Source organism: Doryrhamphus excisus, chromosome 14 (assembly GCF_030265055.1).
Source record: "Doryrhamphus excisus isolate RoL2022-K1 chromosome 14, RoL_Dexc_1.0, whole genome shotgun sequence".
Taxonomy (NCBI): domain Eukaryota; kingdom Metazoa; phylum Chordata; class Actinopteri; order Syngnathiformes; family Syngnathidae; genus Doryrhamphus; species Doryrhamphus excisus.
The window spans coordinates 13,373,102-13,390,606 of NC_080479.1; the positions used below are offsets into that span (position 1 = coordinate 13,373,102).

At 41.7% G+C, this 17,505-nt stretch overlaps 1 protein-coding gene across 3 annotated transcripts; it reads right to left on the reverse strand.

Moving 5' to 3' along the window:
• Window positions 1-40: 40 nt before the first annotated feature.
• Window positions 41-16,404, reverse strand: snx13 (sorting nexin 13). Of its 3 annotated transcripts, none has more exons than XM_058046629.1 (25): window positions 16,231-16,404; window positions 9,053-9,165; window positions 8,878-8,980; window positions 8,703-8,792; window positions 8,219-8,340; window positions 7,787-7,905; window positions 7,598-7,702; window positions 7,426-7,514; window positions 7,274-7,357; window positions 7,047-7,185; window positions 6,876-6,964; window positions 6,169-6,268; window positions 5,897-6,090; window positions 5,557-5,661; window positions 4,844-5,014; window positions 4,701-4,770; window positions 4,299-4,441; window positions 4,108-4,215; window positions 3,920-4,030; window positions 2,812-2,973; window positions 2,674-2,745; window positions 2,456-2,601; window positions 2,316-2,384; window positions 2,132-2,244; window positions 41-2,020 (listed from the first exon to the last, which is right to left on the reverse strand). In XM_058046629.1, the coding sequence occupies exons 1-25, from the start codon at window positions 16,240-16,242 to the stop codon at window positions 1,785-1,787; spliced, it is 2,865 nt and encodes a 954-aa protein (XP_057902612.1). In that variant the 5' UTR covers window positions 16,243-16,404; the 3' UTR covers window positions 41-1,784. The 3 variants fall into 3 exon arrangements, with proteins under 3 accessions (XP_057902612.1, XP_057902611.1, XP_057902610.1); XM_058046628.1 differs by lacking the exon at window positions 16,231-16,404 and adding an exon at window positions 15,891-16,114; XM_058046627.1 differs by lacking the exon at window positions 16,231-16,404 and adding an exon at window positions 9,423-9,608.
• Window positions 16,405-17,505: the final 1,101 nt, after the last annotated feature.

Sequence of the window (17,505 nt, forward strand, 5' to 3'; positions counted from 1 at the left end):
TTTCCTTGTACTTTACTATGGAACACAGACACTCGGTATATAAGTTAGTCAGAGTTACCTTTTATTAGTGTTATACTGCTCTGAGCACAGTTGCTCTCAATGAAGGGTTTGTTGAGAAGCAAGATGCAAAAAAGATACACCCTAAAGTCATTTTCAGTCGCATTAAGTGATCATGACATTCTGATATTTTTTTTTAGGTTAAAGAAAAATATGAAAATAGAGTTGACAGTACATTTAGGCACACTATTGACACAAACTGTACACATATGCACATTTTTATATACTGGGATTAAAAATAAAAAAACGTCCTGCATGGAGGTGTGCAGAAAAAGGTGTTGTGGTATTCACCTTTCATGTACAAGTCAGTTAATATTCCTCATCCAATCAGAGGCCATCAGAGCTGAGCGCCGACCAATGACTGCGGAGATAGGTGCTCCATCCAGCCAATAGGAGGCGCTCTCACACAGTTGCTACGTTAAGTGCTTATTAGCAGTGATTCCACTGGTCACAGGTCTCCTGTCAGCCTATTGGACAGGAGAAGGGAAGAGGGAGGGGCCTCTTCCTGCTTTAGCCACAGTGGCTAATTAAAAGTGATTGTTCAGGCTAAAACACACACACGATTTGCGAAAAAAAGTGACTTATAAAACAAGTCTGTAAAAGAAAAAAGTTGTACAATGGAATGTTAAAGTTGTTGAGCTAAGAAGGGAAAACGTGTTTTTAAAAAAAATAACATGAATATCTCATTTGAATATACACGAATTCAAAATGCACATGTATTAAAGTAATATTGCACAAAACGTGATTAGGGATATTTGTCCATATCTCTAGTGAAGGATTCAGTCATGTCCAAACGTGCGTCTCTTTTACACCGTGTGTGTCATCTTAAGGCTGCCTCACTCACCCACACTGGCACAGTTTTACCACACATCTTCCTGAATAAACACACTCACACTCAATTGTTAACAAGCCAAGCACTATTACATTCTTGGGACGCGTACTAGTAGTGTGCTTGGATGGACATCTTAGCCTCCCGCTGTAACACACATAATGATGATGATGATGATGGTCATCCCATTGCATCATCATTTCTTCATGTGTTCACACCAGAACACACATAAGAACAGCATGAGCTTTGGTCATCAGGGTTAGATATGATTAAAGGGGCATGGCTTCCTCTTTGAGGACTGTGAGACAAATGATGTAACACAAAAAGGATTCAAGAGAAGCACTGAGGCTGCAAGATCACTTAAAAAAAAAAATCCATTCATCCCCTATTTGTTCAGTCACATTTTAAAAACGGCGCCTCGGAAACCAGTGCTATTGACAGAATTGTTGCTATGAGAAACACAAGAGTGCAGCTTTTGTAGTTAAAATGTCTACAGCATTAAGGGTGCGAGTCGGGGCTGCAGCCGCTTCACCTTTATGGTGGAGCCCAAAGGTTAGAAGCGGGTGGGAAGGTAAGGCAAGGTGTGGGTCTATGCTATCTATTCCTGCAGTTTAAAAACAGTACAGTACTCATGGCCGCCTCTTTGGACCACCACAAAGCAGCATTGGCTGGCCCCGCTGAAGCTATAAACAACTAAAAACATTTGGGGGGTGGGTGATCTGACTAAAAGACTGCCATGTTCAGTCTGGATGCAAATGTTTTGTTTTTTGGGTGGATGTTGACAGAAATTTGAGAGTTACTGGGAGTGTTTCCATACCTTCAAGTTCACATTAAGCCCCTCCCCCAATCTCACTTTTAGCTCTTAAGTCTATGTGTGTGTGTCTCCACTCCGCTCCTGTCACCTCTTGAGGGAGGAAGATTTGAGTTTCTGGCTGTATCTGTGGATGCGTGGCGAGCGGGAGTGCAGCTTGACGAAAAGCTCAGGGAACTTATACTGGGGGAACATGGTCTCCAAGAAGCCCTCCAGGAAAACGTAGACCAGTCGCCGGTTCATGGGCTGGTATTGGAACATGTCAAAGACGCGCAGAATGCCCTTACGAGTGGTGTCGGCGCCGATGATGTGCTTCAATTCATCTGCACATAATGACACAAATGGCGGCGTCACTATGGCTGACCACAGGGGTTTTGCTTGTCGTACTTCATGATTTCAATTGGAAACGACTACGGCCATTTTTATTTTCTTACCTGGCATGATACCCAGCAGGCTGGTCTTGGCAGCGACTCTCGTCCTCATGCGGATGCTCTTGTCCCGGCGGGGTAGCGTCTCAGCCAAAATCCCATTGGGCCAATAGGAGTCCCTAGAAGTACCAGCACCCAGGAAGGTTACTCCAAAATTAATTCCGAGTGTTGAGCTTCCAAAAAGGGATACCTGAACTTCTTGACGTAATCTGCCACCTGCTCTGGTGAAGTCAAGTAGTCCACATGATCTACTATTTTCCTGCAAATAAAACAATTATTTTTATGGCTTTTTCTACCTATTTTGATTGAGGGTTTGAATGTGAAGCAGACCTATTGATGGTGTCGCCGTACGTGGCGCGGATCAGCTGCTGTAGCAGGTTCTTGATGTTCCTGCGCAGCCATTGGTTCTTCTCCTTGAGGTCGAACACCTCGTCCATCAGCAGCAACATGACACGCAGCGGGATGTTGTCGTCCACCTGCTCGCACAAAGAGATCCAGTGAGACTCATTATGTCCCAAATCATTCCAAAGACGGGAACAAACTCTCACGTTGTCATCCAGCTGGGCGGAGACTCGACAGTGTTCAGAGTCGATGTCGGACTTGGGGAGGAGAGGAGGCACCTGGGACAGTAGAGCCATGTTTAACATGTAATTGGATTAGAAATATGACAATTTCACTCATGGCACCTTGAGTATGGACTGCTTGATGTCCTGGCCGAGCCTTTCGGACATGCGGCCCATGTTGTCCGACACTTTGTTCATGCCCTCGGCCAGACTGTCAGGGAGGGACTTCACCGCGTTGGACACGTTCCTCATGGAGCTCCTCAGAGGATTCACAAATGTGTCTATCTGGTTTGTGGAAACAAAATGTTTTTATGTCATTATCTGCTCCAACATGTGCATATCATACAGACCAACATTATGAGCAATCATATACAACAGTCAATTTGCTGTATTAATATCTCACCACATGTGCTTGGGTGGTGCATGCAACACAGAATTTAGGCTCAAATTATTCACACCCTCGATCAAATTCAAGTCAAAGTTTATTTGTATATAATGTCCCGATGTCTGTGCTTGAGCGGGAGGGGAAGGACATGAAGTGGGGACTGAACGTGCAGTCTATCCAGCACACAGCTGCAGATATCTGCTGGAGCAAGACAACGTCACCAAGCTGTGTTGCAAACAGACCCTATGAATGTTAGGATATTTGACAAGTTTGAGTTAAAAAATGTCCCCAGTTTTGAGTCACTGCTGGCCATTGAGGGTTGATGGTGGGTTCTGCAGCCAAACCAGTTGAAAACCAGTCCTGAAGGAACCTGGCAATTTCTAGCATTGTTTACAACATTATAATTAATTTAAAGTTTGATGAGAAAGTGCAGGAATATTTTTTGCATTAAATGTAAAAAAAAAACAAAAAAAACCTGCAACTAATTATTTGTATTAGATTAATCTGAAGCCTGTTGTGGTTATTCTAATTAATTGAGTAATCAGTTAGGCCCTAGTCAAAGCTGATGCGTGACTAAGGAAATTTAAACATTCACATTTCAGAGGCTGAAATCAGACATTTATATTTTTAAATGGAAAAAAAGCTTCAAACAGCAAAATAGTTGTTTAATTAATTGGATTAATTGGATAATCGACTCATTGTCGCAGATCAACTTTCTCGTGCCATTTCCAGTAAAAAGATACAAATTAATTATTCAAAATGGCCGCTGTTGACATCCATCTGTTCTATACCGCTTGACTGACATGTTTTGCTTATTCATTAATTTTCTAATTCTTTTCCATTTACCTTGCGTGCAAAGTCTCCTTTGCCTTTGCTGTAGGCTTTGTTCTCTAGGAAGTCATAGACGTAAGGAATAAGGGTAGGGCAGGCCTTAATTATATCTGGGTCCAACAGCCACTACAAAGAACAAAGACATTTGTTCAGCAGCTTTCCAAGAATGTTTGGTTAGATTTACTACACTAGAAAACTATTACTTGTAGGTAAGCATTGAGGTCTTTTTTCCTCTTCTCCAGGAAGTCTCTGTCCATGTTGTTGAAGGTTTTCTTCCCAGGGAGCTTGAGGATGGACGTCAAGTTCTCAAACTGAAAGCACAACAAAATTAAGACTGCGGCGGTGACATCATCAAAACACACGCACCTATGGCAAACCTCATCACACATCAAACCTGCTCTGTGATCCTCATATGGAAGTCGTGGAAGTCAGAGTAACGTCGGTAGGTCTTCCAGCAGTCCTCGCTGCCGTCCGGGTTGCGTCTGAATACAGTGATGGCGTACAGCGCGTAGGTCTTCCCGTGCTCATTACAAACGCCTGCAGCAGCCCAGAAGCCGGGGACACAAGCATCAACTACCCCGATACACCAGTGGGGGCAATAAAGGAAGAAGGGAGGTGGAAAAAAAGTGCAGGCGGCAAGTGTGCGAGGGACAAAAGGGGGGTGACAGTAGCAGCACATATGTGGGGAAAGGAAAAAGAAAATAAGGGTGATGATGAAATGAGACAAAAAAAGAAATATAGAAGAATGGAGCTTGGGAGTGAAAAGATGGAGGAGCAAAAAGGCAGGTAGGTGTACCTGTGTCGGAGATGAAAGCATGGAGCTGCATGGACTCCTCATGGCAGGAGTTGGTCAAGTCATCCAAAGACTGAAATGACAGCAAGTCAGTAAACACCTGTATGTACACGCAGCATCCCCCGTGACAGGAAGTGGGGGCTCACCAAGTTAATGCTTCCTGTCGGGGAGCCGTTGAAGGATTCTCCGTCACCGTCATCAGAGCCACGGTAGCTGGGCTCTTTCAGCATGTCCAACTCAGCCAGCATGCGCACGTAGAGGGGGCTCTGCTTGAAGGAGGGGTAGTAGCGCTCATCACGCAGCATCATGTCATACACCTGAGGCAAAACGGTATGTGAGTGGAGTATGTGGGATATCATTGGTAATGGTAATGGTTTTATTTCATTTCAACATGCATCAGATTACAATTGAATGCATCACATAATCAGTTCACAGTTCCACATGTCCAAAAGGAGTAGGAAGAAGCAAAGCTTATTAAATCCTACCCCTCCATCTGGTACTTTTACAATCAGTAACTGTTACATTTGTTCACTTCCTGCTTTCCTAATATAGTTTAATTAAAAAATTAATTTATTTTTTGTCACGTACCAAAGTATGAGGTGATATCAAATCAAATCAACTTTATTTGTATAGCACTTTTGCTGCAAATACATGCAACACAAAGTGCTTTACAGAGTTAAAACCAATTACTACAAATAAAAGGAAAACAAATACTAAGAAAGCCCCTCCCTCCCTCCATACTAGACGCACACACACACACCCACCCACAGATACACACAATCACACACAGTAACATGGCATGTTATGTTATGATGTTATGATATGGGTGATATTAAAGTGGACACCATTCGTTTATTACCTTTCTCTGGATATCATCAAATATTTCTGGCGTAGGATCGTCTTTCTGCAGCTTCTCTCCCAGACGTGTTATTGACTCCTCATCTACTTGAACCCTTGGAGAAGCCTGCAAGTTCAAGGTACATTTCTAAGTAATACAAACCCTGTCAACATGGCAAAGTTATTTTTTCTGCATTTTTGCTGCTTATTTGTTTACTAAATAAGCCATCTTTCACCATTAGGCAGTAGGAATCTGACCTACAACTGTAGTTAAAACACAAAAAAGCCCCCATCATGAAAAGAATTGCCCAAAAAGGTTGGACACCTGGTTTAAAAGGTGTTTAGCTGATAAAAACGTGTACCTTGTCAGAGAGGTACTGCTCATAGACGCCCAATGCGGCTGCCTTCAAGAGTCCCTTGGTAGTGCTGGGTTGCTTCTTGCCGTCTTTCTGCCAACGTTGCATGGCCTCCATCTGCTGCTGCGCCGTCACCCTGTAGCCCTCCACGGTCAGCCAGAAGAAGAGCTCTGCCTGGGCACCAGCCGCCTGCATGAAATCTGCGACAATATCGGATTTAGCAGGAATGGTGACGGAGGGAAATTTGGCATCTGTGGCATGTGGGTTTCCGCATTTACCCATGAAGAACTGCAGGGCTATGTTATGGACGAGGATGTGATCCAGTGGGATGACACACAGCTTGCCGAAGTTGGCTGCCAGCTTCAAGGCGTCCACTTCCTACACAGACGATGAAGCATGAATTAATGAATGTTTTTCAGCAAATATTTCACCTGCATTTCTAAAAATGTCTTGGTTTGTATGACAAAGGAGTGTATTTTAAAAACGGAATTGAGTGCATCCACACATTTGTGAGAAGTGTGGCTAGTCACTTTTCTTTAAAAAGGGACACAATAGAAATGTACATAATCCTTTAATCATCTTTATCATGTGTGTGGATGGTGTATTTGTTCAAAGAACTCGCTTCTAGGTGTGCTGTTCACTAATGAGGCATTCAGTCACACCGTGTATTTCTCAGTGTTAGAGGAATCTGTGCTTTTTTTCCACAATTAAATGCAGAGGCAAAAAAGTTGCGATTGCCAGAGTTTGACAGGTAAGAGGCACTATTCAATTCAAGAAAGAATTCCTAGTACAGACAGTAATCATGTGTAATGGACTAGAAATAAACTCCCTCGCCTCATCACTGTGTCCACCAACACGTCTTCAGTAAAGGTGATACTAAATGTATTTTCTGTTAACATTTTTGGGTTCCTGGAACAGATTAATTGGCCTTACATTCTTTTTTTTTTGTAAAAATTGCTTCCAGGTTCACTGTACTTTTCTTTACCTTGCCAGACTGTAGTCTCTGGATCCTGGTTTCACACACCTTCTTCACAAACAGAAGACTGTTGATCTGGTTCTTGATCACATTGATGTCTAAAGCACAACACGGACAGATATTACAAGAAGGGAGTGTACAGTAAGGTGCATATCTAGACACGAATGATAAAAGACTCACCATCTCCTGCTGTGTCCAGCGAACGTAGGTACTGCAGCTCCTCCATCACCTTGTCCTTCACAGCCTCCAGCTCAGCAGGCTTGTCTGTCAGCTTCAGGATGTTCATAAAGGCTTCATAGTTACAGCTGGAGTCCCGGATCTAGAAAGACACAACGCCGCCTATATTTACTGTACGCAGTGATATGTTGAGATAGAATCACTGTAATGCAAAAGGCTTCATGTCGTACCATCCAGATGACAAACTGGTTGATGTAGTCTGGGTCGCTCAGCTGGTTAATGAGAGGAAGGAGGACCCCACGTGCCAACACCTCCTGATAAAACACATCCAGGTCAAGTGACAACACTGCAATGTCGTAATGACATTCTGATGTACACTCACTCTTAAAAAGTATCGCATATTTTTGTTGTGGAAGTCTCCAGGAGGTAGTAACAGATACAGAAGCAACTCGCACAAGTCTCGAAGGAACCCTAAAAACACAAATCATAAACATTTGTCCAACAAGTTGTGTTCCACAAAGTAAATGTGCGGACATAGACGTCGCTTTGTTCACCTTCTTCATCCTTATGAGAAGTACACACGACGTCTCGACAAATCCTCCTTTCCATCTCCACTTCGGCTTCAAAGAATGAGTCGATCAGCTCCTCCGTTATGTCCCCTGTTCAGACAATGATTTCAGTACCGTCCGTCAAAGCCACTCCATATAATATGTCATGCATTTCTGTACCATGGGGGCACTTACTTTGTTTATCCTCTCTGTCTGGAAGACGATCCTGAGCTTTACGAAAGACACGCAAATGGGTGGCAAAGTCGTCCACCAGGCGGGTGGTGAAGTAAGGCTGCCAGTCCACCTCTTTGGACCTTCACACGTACAAGAAACAGGAACATGCAAAATAGTTCATAATGCAAACTCCAACCACAACCATACCTTTTGGACATGTGGAACTGTGAACTGATTATGTGATACACTCAATTGTAATCTGATGCATGTTAAAATGAAATTAAACCATTACCATATTTTTTTTACTAGGGATGGGTATTGAAAATGTTTATGTTTTCCCCTATCAAAACTACCCATTTTGTACCAGTATGGATTAAAATGGAAATGACAGCCATCACTAATGGACAGTACAGTACATTAATAAACTCTCAAAACTGAGCATTATTGTCGTACCGTGTGGAGAACTGGACAAGGGCATTCTGGAGAGTCTGTCTGATCTCCAATAAGAAAGATTCATCCTCGCTCAGAGTGTAATACCAGTACTGGATATAATCTCTCAAAGCAAACTGGATCACCTGAGGGGTCAATGGAAGAAGACATTAGAAAGAAAAGATCTATAACAATTTTCCATTATCATTATAAAACATCCATAAAAAGTGTTTTTCCCATACATGTCCAGGATTTGAATGGGAAAGTGTTATAGTATAAAGCCCAGTATTAGTCATCTGACAGCAATGGAAGCAACAACAAATGTGGACAAACCACGCAGAAACAATCAGAGATCACACGATAATAAATGTTGCAGATGTGGATCAGCTGAGCAACCACACAGTGTCCCAAACAGCCTCCTTGTTGTCTGCTTGGCTTCTCATTCAGAAGCTATAGTTGCGATGGCTATGCTGTTGTACCGTTATCATTGTGACATAATCACACACACCTGTTGCAGAGGTTCATCTATGAAACTGGAGCCAGTCAGTCGTCTGTCGATCTTTATAGGTTTCATCTCCAACTTCATCTCATCCAATGTCTGACCAAAAGAGACAGCGAATCAATAGAGGAGACATAGTCCAGACACACACATAACAGGTTTGTATTGAAGCGGCGTGCTATACCTTCAAAATACCGATTTGTGTGGGGGGTAAATAGGAGTGCTCGCACTTCTCCAAGTGTTTCTCTGAGTTGATCTTCCCGTACAGCAGAGTGACCGCAAAGCCCCTGGTTGAAGAAGTAAGTGTTCATACGTCAAAAGTCTGACTTAAAATACATGCCATATTTGTGACTACTCACCCTCCAATGAAGCAGAGGATATAAAAAGCCAGGTAGAATATGGCGAAGGGTCCGAAAGTGATGAGGAACAGCACTACTCCGAGACCCCCCCATCCCCAAAAGGACAGACTGGCCTAAAAGGAGAGGAAAAAAAAACAGAATTACATAATAAAACACGGCTGTCAAATGAGTATCCTTTTTTAACCAATTAAATCAGTTTTCAAATTAATGAATCCCCATTTCAGATGGTCAGAGATATGCCCATTTTTAATGGGCAGACTTGTAAGGACTCGAAGATTTCTAGCCTATGACTTCAGATTTGACTCGATCTGCTGAAGACTTTAACAGGGCTTGCACGTCTTTGAGATTTGACTCAAGACTCGAGACTTACTTGAGACTTGTAAAACACAGAGTTGATCCCACTTCTGCTGTATAGTGTCTGAGGCACTTTGTGCACATTCATCTTGGTGGAGACAAACAAATGGGTGATGCAGCAAACAAAGACGCCCCTTCGGATTTACATTTGCACGCTACCACAGGTACTACATTAGCCGCCAAGTTGCACTGTCTAACTATGGCGTCATCGACATCATCCGCATAGAGAAAATGTTTGCAATATCAGGAAAGCAACCTATTATTCAACATGAAAGTCAATGATGTATTGCTTTGGTTAAAAGCATATGAAACAAAGCTTTGTGCAAGTGTGATTATGCGTATTTGTAAGTCACTTCCTGTACTGTTCCTTTTATTGTCAATGCAGGAAATGTCCCATGTCAAACAAGCAAGTCTGGAGCGCCAGCATTTCCAACAAGCTAGTCTGCTTGCTAGATATCTTTAAATGTAATCCCACAGCGGGCGTGCTATTATGCAATCACAACAGCAGGAAGCCCCAAGTGCCTTTTCACCACCTTTAACAATTCACATTAAAGCAGTGGTCTTTTGTGCGAGCTACTTTCATAAAATGAAAATGGCTAAGAGCTACTCATTTTTGTAACATTCATTTTTATAGCTTATTTCAACCCAAACTACTGAATATGCTAGTTTTACAAAATGCTGGTATCCACTGATGCCAGTGGACCCCTAACTTAGAATTTTAGGAGCGCAAACAGAAAATTTGGGTCCGCAGACCACAATCAACTTGCAAAGTTAACATTCACATACGATTTAACTGCAATACCGCCCTGTTTGTCTCCTTTCTTCCTCTTAAGAAGTTAATGTTGGCTAGTAAATTTGGCGGTTACTGTTAATTACTGGGCTGAAATGCAGAGCAAGTTTATCAGCAACAAAACATATTCAAATTAAATGGGGAAATTGACTGGTAAGGTTGCCAACTTCTGCAAAAAATAAATAAGGAACATCTTGGTGGCAAAGACTACCTCCTCATCACCAAAATCCGACCAGAACTCAGCTCACAGGACAAAGTGGTGGGTAAGTCACTGTTGATGCACTACAGTGCTGATGAGGATGTCATACAACTTCCTGTTAAAAAATCCAAACTATCCCTTTAAGGGACTACGCATAAAAATTCACCCTAAAGCTAGAATCTGGTATATTTTACATTTCAGTGCACTTTGTACAGAAATGTTCATTACCATGAAATGTCCCAAATAAACGTGTAAAAGTAATGCACCCCCATGGCACACCGCTGATAAGCTCAGCATCACACTGAGCCGCTGGCAGACGTGATGATCAGCGGTGATGATCTTCAGCTGCCCTACATTCATAGTTGAGGTTCTTAGATAAGCAGCACCGCAGACGGAGCCAGACGGCGATAGTGACACATTATTTTGCCGGAAGACAGGCATTAACCTTGCGGCCATCAACTCCACAATACTGAAATAGCTCGTTCACAAACTGTACGGTATCTTTATCTTATTTCTGTCATGAGCTGCCTCATTTACGCTGCTATTAAGAACACAAGTGGCTAGTGTTCACACTGTGTCAGTGCAACACAGGCCGAAGATGGAACTGATAATGTCTTATCATGTCAGACCAAATAATGCAACTTGTGACATACTAAGACAGCACACAGCAAAACCCTTTTAAAGGACCCAACCCTGACTTCCCCTTTAATAGCCCATCCCTCACCAGACAAACTACGGCCTGTCAGAGTGCATACCTGGGCAACAAAGCAGATAAATCCACCCATATTTGAGTTAATGCATTGACAGAACAACTGCTTCCTTGAATGCATCTCTAAATCAAAGGGAACAAAGTTTTTATTTGAAATCATTTTAGAATGGGCACACCAAACAATACTAGGAACAAATAAAGTATGTTTAGTGTGTAGAAAGTGCTCAAACAGGCTAAACAAGACCTCTTAAAAGACTCATAGCTGACTAAAAGTCACGTTGGCAAAGTCTATTGAAGAATCTTGGGAACGCCAAAGTCCTCCCTCTAACTTTAACAATCCTTCCTTAACCACAAAGTGTGGTGGTGTTTTCATTTCCACCAACGCTGAGGTAATGAACAACCTTAGTATCAACATCTATGAGTGACGACTGCTAGTAGTAGCACATCAACAATTGCGTTGTTTTACAGTTCAGCCACGAGGAGGCCCCAAAAGGAGGCCTCTGTTGACCATGACCAGAAGCTTTCAGCATTGACAGGACTCACCATGGCTACATTGTAACCACCACATGGTAGCATGTGACAGCGCAACAGAAATCCTTTACTATGAATCCCGTGTGGTTAAAATAAGGGTGAAATGTGACACCGGTGATACACATACTCCATGAGCACATATATGCCTAAAAGAGAGAAATGTGTAACACGAGCCCCGCTTGACATCAACGGTGTGGCAGTGAGTATGGAGTCTGTCGGCGGCGCTGCATGATGAGGTAATGATAGCACCAATGCTGGGCTCCGGCGGTGAGATGATAACCGACAGTGTGAGTCATTACAGCTTACACTGGGTTTAAAACATGAACCATCTGGTCCACTGATTAACACCCAACACTTGTGCTGAACACACAGATAACATCTGATGAACCATGAAGCACACAAAGTCAAGTCTCACAATTAGGAACCAAATCAACCTTACTTTGTGTTCCTCTAAGCCAGGGGTCTCAAACTCAATTTACTTGGGGGCCACTGGAGCTAGGGTCTGGGTGAGACTGGGCCGCATCAGGTTTTCCAAAAAAAACAAAAAAAAACGCATTTATTAAAAACAAACAAATTAAAAAACCTCGCTTTGGTTCCAATTTTCTCCAAGAAAAGCTCTGATAAAACATTCCACTGTTCTCAAATATCTTACTTTTTATTTTTCTACACAAAATAGGATGAAAAATAAATAAACAAATCAAGAATAAAGAAAATCAATCAATCAATAATAAATAAATATAATAATAATAATAAACGGCAAATAATAAAAACGTAAGAAACCACATATAGTTGGTGGGTAGACAACTAGAACTAGAAAACTAGGTAGCTAGCTAACCTAAACGATAACCTCCAAGTTATTTCCTTTAAACTTAAAAAGCCAAAAACTTACCACTTCCACACGGATAGGGAGGATAACTATTAACAGTTATTTAACCTTTAACATGAACATTAATCAAACGTAATCATTTTTTCTGGGTACATGATACCATACAGCATCCATATCAAACTTGCGCGGGCCGCACTAACATTAAACTTTCATATCAAGGCGGGGGCCTCAAACTAGTAATGTGGCCCGCGGGCCGCGTGTTTGAGACCCCTGCTCTAAGCCAACAACATGCAGAATGGTTGCAGAACATGTTGTGGCAGGACGTGCCATTCAATTATTGTGGTGGTGGTTGAGCATGTGGAATAAGGTAGCAGTGCATTTAGAAACAAAGTGGGTCAAATACAGTATAAAAGACCACTAAAGAGCAGGACAAAATAATAGATGGGTTCTTATCCAATATAAATTATATAATCAATTCTGCTTCTATCAAATGGCTCACTCTGTAAAAAAAAACATGAAAGCCAGAGAGTGGCCAGTTCAGTAAATGGTAGAATAGCACTGCTACAAAGAAGCATAACTCTAGTTGACACACACTTGAGAAAATCTCATGGGTGGCTGCAACGCTGATCAGTGTGGTCATTAGCTTTAGCCCATTAAAAGTGACCTGTGGGAAATTCTCAGTTAATGCTGCAGAGTCACAGGGATGACTGGTCATCCCAATCCACCCGGAACACCATTATGCATGAACTTGAAAATTGTCAGGTCGCATTCACATTTGTAGATGACTCGTTCCTACATCCAAACAGCCCATTACTGTTTATTCACAGAGATGAAATTACAAGAGGTGTGAATCCACTGAATGTAGACTGGGTCACATTCTCAGCCTAAAGCCGGGCAGCACACAGCAATGTTGATGCGTGCTCTCATTCCTGTGTCATAGATCACACAGCGTCTGACAATTTCAGGAAGCCTTTATCACAGGGTACTGTGCGGAAAACACACTTTGTGTTCTCAGTCTGCAATCACATTGTACTTGTAAGAGCAAAAAAGCATGATATTTTATAAACCAAGGCATTAGGGGTGTCACAAGACAAGACAATAAACAAGATTGGTTCTGTGAGAATGAACATACTCTATGTATGACTGACATGCTGTTGTTGTATGGAACGAATGCACACATTGAACCCTCTTCCTACCTGTTTGGACGCAAGAGACGAGGAAAACAGACTTAGATACCCATGACAATATTTTAATTTAATTTTCATTTATTGTGTGATTAATTTATTATGGGTACCTACAAAACCACAACACTCAAAAGTATGATAACCACATCAAGCATGACTTTTCCCACTGAGTCATGTTGTGGAACTCTACTGTGCACACACACACACACACACACACACACATTGTGGCTCTATGAGGAAGCAGTCTGACAGCTCAGGGTTTGCTTGGTAGGTTGATAAATTCCTTTGAGGGACAGAAGGAGGCTGATGTGTCCAAGGTGGCATGCAGACCAAGTGTAAGATGGACAGTTAAGGGACTGACAACATCAACAAGGTATTGCGAAATCACGCTCATCGAGTAATAGCAGTGCAAAGCTTAAATCATGCTCGTGTAAAAACAGGCAGCTGCACTGCAAATACATGGTACTTACTAAGCAAGAGAAGAATCAGGGAACAGCTGTATTGATTGTTGTTTAAAACATGTTTGCATACAATATCTCCGGTATATTCATGCCAGTAAATTCACAGAGGAGCCAAAGGCCTGATGATTCGCTGTGATGAAATGTTATCATACACATATTTGAAAAGGCAGTTTAAACAGCTTCTCAAATGACAGGCTTGTGGGCTGAGATGACAGTCAATCAATATAAAATGTGTATCCAAGAGCATGCTCAGCTGTTCCCTTGGGCGTAAAAAAAGAATAAATAAATCAGTGCGCTCACGTTGTCTAATTGCAAAGGATGCAGCTGGATCACATCGAGCATGCATCCTCTCATGAGGAAATCCTTCCATACATACACACACCAGTGAGTGATGGCAGACATAGGTGATATAACCACCTTTAAATATACTATTGACTTCCTGTTCAATTTGTAAGTTAAATTCAGAAAAAACAGTCAACCAAGCACAGGCCCAAAAATCACTTATTTATGTGAAAATATACAAATAAATGACAGACAGAACACTGCAGTCGCAACTAAAGCCTTGTTACAGGATCTAAATATGTACCGGTACATCTACAGAGGTGCCGAGAAGAGACTGTATCACCTTAATTCATCTTTTATTACCTTTGCCAAGGGCGTTGCATTTTCATTCACCTCATACAGTGTGTCATTTGTCATTTGACAAGTCCGTTCTGAGTAGGAACGTAAAGGCTCACTTAGACATTTGAGCAAAACACCAATAGAAAAAGAGGCAACCACGATACGAGATAGGAAAAGCCAATCCAATACAAAGACAAAGAGCAAAGACGATAGCCAGTCGGGCTGTACAAAAAGAAAATCAACTCAAGCTGTACTGTTGTCGGCATGATGACCGACAGGCCCGCTCTGAGCCTTGCCAGCCGTGGCAAGTTGTTGCTTTTTTTCTAAAACTAAGATTACATATGACGATACATATCTAAGTGAATGGGGAAACAAGTATTCATACCTTTGTCTGATACATAGGCAGCATTGTGGTGCATTTACAGCAATGCTAATTAATGTATGCTATTAAACAAATACACAAAGTTAGCTAGCTAGGCCTCAAGCCATCACTTGGATGTACGGACTTCTTTTGACTTGTCTTGTTTATCTATATGAGCTTTGCGATTGGCTGGCAACCAGTCCAGGGTGTACTAAGTTAGCTGGGATAGGCTCCTGCATGCTCCTGTGACCCAATGAGGACAAGAAACATCGAAAATTAATCATGATGCACATCTTCTTGTATCAACATTTCAGCGTTTCAGAAATTTGGACAATGATTAATTTATGTTAATGCATTTATCCAGGGAAATATTCAGCTGTATTAGCGATCAGTGTTTTCTTGGCCTTGGTTTTTAAATATGTTTTTGTTCAGTCTTTGGACATCATCCCATGTGACAACCCCAGAATAATTCCAATTTATCAGGTCATTTAGAAACAAATAGCTGTGAACTGATTATGTGATGCATTCAATTGTAGCCTGATGCATGTTCAAATGAAATTAAACCATTACCATTACCATAGCAGCAATGGAGTGGACCTTATAATCACTTCCTTAACTGAAACCATCTTGTGTTGTGCTACATTCAAACATGCAAACCGACAGCTTTGAGGCAACTTCAAGTGAAAAGGAAGTGACACAACATTTCTTACAGGTAGTAGACAAGTATGCAGTTAAGAGTTGACACAACATTCATGTGGTCAGTGCTGCTATAGCTGCCCAAACAGGGCAACAACCAGCTCACCTGGTGGGATGTACAATTTCTCTGATGGTGGATGTCACTCATTATCTATATACTATCTACATTTCCTACGGAGAGCTAATTCCAGAGCAGCAATGACAGTACGAATGACCCAAGCTCATCGTATTAGCGTCGTGTTAGCTGTGTAATCCCAGGTCGAGTGCCACTTATAGCAGACAACCTTTCTGGAAACACTGAGACTGAGTGGCGTCTTTCCTCTCCCATGACAGGCAGTGTGTTTACCTGCGATGCTAACGCCTAGCCGCTAGCTTCAACAGCCCGAACAAGCATCGGTGGAAAGCTGTCAAAACTCTAGGCTCCGCGCACGTCAGTTGTTACTTACCTCGGCGAACATTATTCAAAAGGCGTGCGGAGGCCCCGGTTAACCCCGCCACATCGTAACAGGCGAACGGGAGTGCTTTCTTGACGGTTAAAATCGGTCGTATATCCAATCTCCGTATTCGCTTCCCAGCGTCGCCATGTTTGCCAGGTTTACGTCTCGAGTGCCCCGTTTGTGGAAGTCGCTGCGTGATTGGCTGAGACGTGATGACGTAGCAACACACCCGTGACTGACTGACACATATGCAGAAATACTCACGAATGACCAAAGCAGTCATATTTTTTTTTAAAAACGATGTATACACATTTGAAATATTTATTTCAACCACAACTACAATATTCAAATAATAATAATACTTATAATTAATAGTAATTAATAAAAAACGGACATACCTAATAATGTATAGATTCACTACACAGTGAAATAAGCCATTTCAACAGTATTAATTTGATATTGACTTAATCATTATAATGATTATAGCCTACAGCTAATAAAAAAAACTAAGTATATCAACAATTTTTAAAAATTCAATATTGAACGACTTGGTTCACATTCAGTCTAAATTGAACTCCTGAAATTAAATAACTTTCGCACAATGTTCCAATTTATTGCACCTGTAATATTTTCTCACATAGCATAACCAAACACAACAAAAAAAACATCCCAGTCTAATGTGGTATCAACTTTAAAGCACTTCAAAGCACAATAATTAACCTACAAACACAGTTATTGTTGGGAAGACACAAGGAAGACTACAGAATGCAGTCTGCTCACGTGATCAACTTGTTACCGCCAACCCGGTGATAATGCATAATTTATTGCTCTTCGTCCTGCCTTGTAAATAGTCAACAGAGGGGACCAAAAACTAACTAACAGAGTTTGCTTGCAGAAGGTAATAAAATGTTTGTAATGTCAAATGTATTTCATTAAATTACCCCCGAAACATCTAAATAGATAAATAAAAACTATAGAAACGTTAGTCCTAATCGCTGAAAAAAAAATGTTGGACTGGGTCAGAGGTCGGCAACCCGCAGCTCCAGACCTGTATGCGGTTCTTGCTGACCATACTTGCCCAACCATTGACTAGACCTACTATTGTAAATCAACTTCATCACTCTCTTGCAGTTCGCACATTTGAGCACTAGAGGTCACTGCCAATCCACTTTGCCTCTGTAAAACATGAGGTTAAAGGGTCAAATAAGAAATATGAGTAGCAGGTTTTGAATGTATCAGTTCAGAACTGTAACATGTACTGTTTACTTTTCAATAAAATAATAA